The 2,286-nt window shown below is 38.9% G+C and overlaps 2 protein-coding genes across 2 annotated transcripts in view; one reads left to right on the forward strand and one right to left on the reverse strand.

The window, feature by feature from the left end:
* Nucleotides 1-146: 146 nt before the first annotated feature.
* Nucleotides 147-1,186, forward strand: Pmar_PMAR023975 (hypothetical protein; the record flags this gene model as incomplete). Its single annotated transcript, XM_002776974.1, has 6 exons — nucleotides 147-218; nucleotides 564-626; nucleotides 794-871; nucleotides 925-957; nucleotides 1,009-1,063; nucleotides 1,128-1,186. The coding sequence occupies 6 exons, from the start codon at nucleotides 147-149 to the stop codon at nucleotides 1,184-1,186; spliced, it is 360 nt and encodes a 119-aa protein (XP_002777020.1).
* Nucleotides 1,187-2,256: 1,070 nt separating this feature from the next.
* Pmar_PMAR023976 (hypothetical protein) overlaps nucleotides 2,257-2,286 on the reverse strand; it is a gene marked incomplete at both ends in the record, with an annotated part of 699 nt that continues 669 nt past the window's right edge. Inside the window, one exon of the mRNA XM_002776975.1 lies at nucleotides 2,257-2,286. This exon is cut by the window's right edge and continues 4 nt beyond it. Within this exon, the coding sequence (XP_002777021.1) occupies nucleotides 2,257-2,286 (30 nt within the window).

A 2,286-nucleotide genomic window follows, 5' to 3' on the forward strand; every position in this document is an offset into this window, starting at 1 on the left:
GCGATTCTCGCGGTGATATGCAGTAGTCGCGAAATATATTTTTTCACTGGGGTCAAGAAACTCCGATAATATCTGTATATGCTATTTATATATGTATCGCTCAGTTGATCGATTTCATTTTTTTCCTAGATTGTGGAAAAAGTAAAATGAGGAGAAGTCGACGGTTAAGGAAAGCAGCTGAGATGAACGCCCCTCCAAAGCCTACCAAAAAACCAATGGTAAACGGGAAAATTTTTGGTGAAAAATTGTGAAAAAATTTCAGGAAAAAGTCGTAAAACGGATGTGATGAATGCTCCTCCGAAGCCTACGAAAAAACCAATGGTAAACGGAAAAATTTTTGGTGAAAAATTGGGAAAAAATTTCAGGAAAAAGTCGTAAAACGGATGTGATGAATGCTCCTCCAAAGGCTACGAAAAAACCAATGGTAAACGGAAAAATTTTTGGTGAGAAATTGGGAAAAAATTTCAGGAAAAGTTGCTGGAAAATATAATTTGTTTATGAAATTGCCACGCAGTATGTGGGAAAACTTCTCGCGAAAATTTGCAATTTTTTCGTGATTTCAGACCGTGTTGAACGCCGCTTCTAAAGAGAACACCGATGGGAATGCGGAAATAACAAGTGGAAAAGTGAGTGGAAATTTCGAGATGATTCTTTCCGGAAAAGTAATGGGAAAAAATACAGCATTTTTACGGAGAATTTGCAGAAAATATTTATGTTTTCACATCGTTGTTGTTGATTTTGAGCAGAAATTTTCCCGGAAAATTTCGGAAAATTTTATCATTTTTTTCTGCAGAAAATTTTACTTACCATCAATCCGGATTTGAATAAGGATGTGCCCATGGACGTCGATTCGACCGTAGATTTTGAACAGGTGAGCTTAAATCGATCACGCGGGCGAGCGCTAAATCAATTGGTGTGTTTTAGTTACTGGAGACTATATCGGAAGACGGTGATGAAGTAGGGAAAATTTGAGTTTTTTCGGCGGAAATTTTTCCGTAAATTTTTCAGGATTTTTTTGATGTGAAAACTGAAAGCTTGGAGGAGTTGGATGTGAATTTGAAAGGTATGTATCATCTATCTTAGCGGAGCGAAGCGATTTTTTTATTGATCATTTTTTCTTTTTTTAGAGCTGGCTCATGGTCAAGGTTATATCTGTACTTTATGTCATGTGAATATAGAAGAGTAAGAAATTGTTGATCGATTTGGGGCGAGCGAGATTCGCATGGGGGGAGGGATGGGCAACTATATGTGTTGGTGACAAAAGGAAATTTGCGGGAAATTATTGTTGAACGCGAATTCGTAGGTGAAGTCCTGAGCTCAGATGAGGAAAGCGAATATATATTCCTACAACACTGATGTTATGCTAGTACCAAAATATACGTATAGGAAAAAGTTTCTAATTCTTCTTCTTCTGTGCAGCGCCCCTGCGATCAGGCGAGTAATAGCAAGTGTAGGGGTATAGCTGTAGGCTCAGTCACTGAGTCATGAATCGGTAGATAGTGTGTTACACGGCAGAGAGTTCGATGAGTAGGGAGGTCCTCCAGAGGCTCCTAGCGGTAGAATTTTTGATATTCCTAGTAGAAGGTCTTTCTCAACCATTTGCGAATATCATAGGGCTTGTGCAGAGCATCTGTACGCAGACTGGTCTACATGATCTACCAATAAACGATTTATTCGCCGCTGGCGAACAATTTATTTTCCAAGTTTCTACTTTATTATTAAAGTAAACACTTGGAAAATGGAATTTAAAGTAAAAACGTATAAAGTCTTTATGAAATACTAAACAGTATATATCGAATAGGTTACTAATATACAGTATTAGGCCTTCTTGGAGAAGGATTGTGCTCGCGTTATTCGCGCAAGAACGATTGACTCGATCGACTCCCGCGCCGAAAATTGATGGCGCAGGTTCGATCCCCACGGACATCATTTCTAACGCAATTAATTTTCGGCGGTTTTCGGAGCAGCTGCTGATGGGTTTTCATATTTTTTGCAAGATCCCCAGACCGGGAGCTTTCGAATGGTGGTTCATACCTTTTCATATCTATTCTAGATCGGAGAATAGAAGTGAAGTGAAGTGAGAGAATAAGCTCCGCTCGCTTCGCTCGCTCCGCAATTTAATTACAAATATATATAATATTATCATTTATATATAGATAGGAGTTTCACCCTAGTGGTGTGGAAAATACGTGTGAAAGCAAACCACTGCATATCACCGCGTTGAATATCGCGTTTTTCACTGAGTTTTACGCCACTTCACGTAAAACGGGTTGTGAAACTCCAATG

Source organism: Perkinsus marinus (assembly GCF_000006405.1).
Source record: "Perkinsus marinus ATCC 50983 genomic scaffold scf_1104296952338, whole genome shotgun sequence".
Taxonomy (NCBI): Eukaryota; Perkinsozoa; order Perkinsida; family Perkinsidae; genus Perkinsus; species Perkinsus marinus.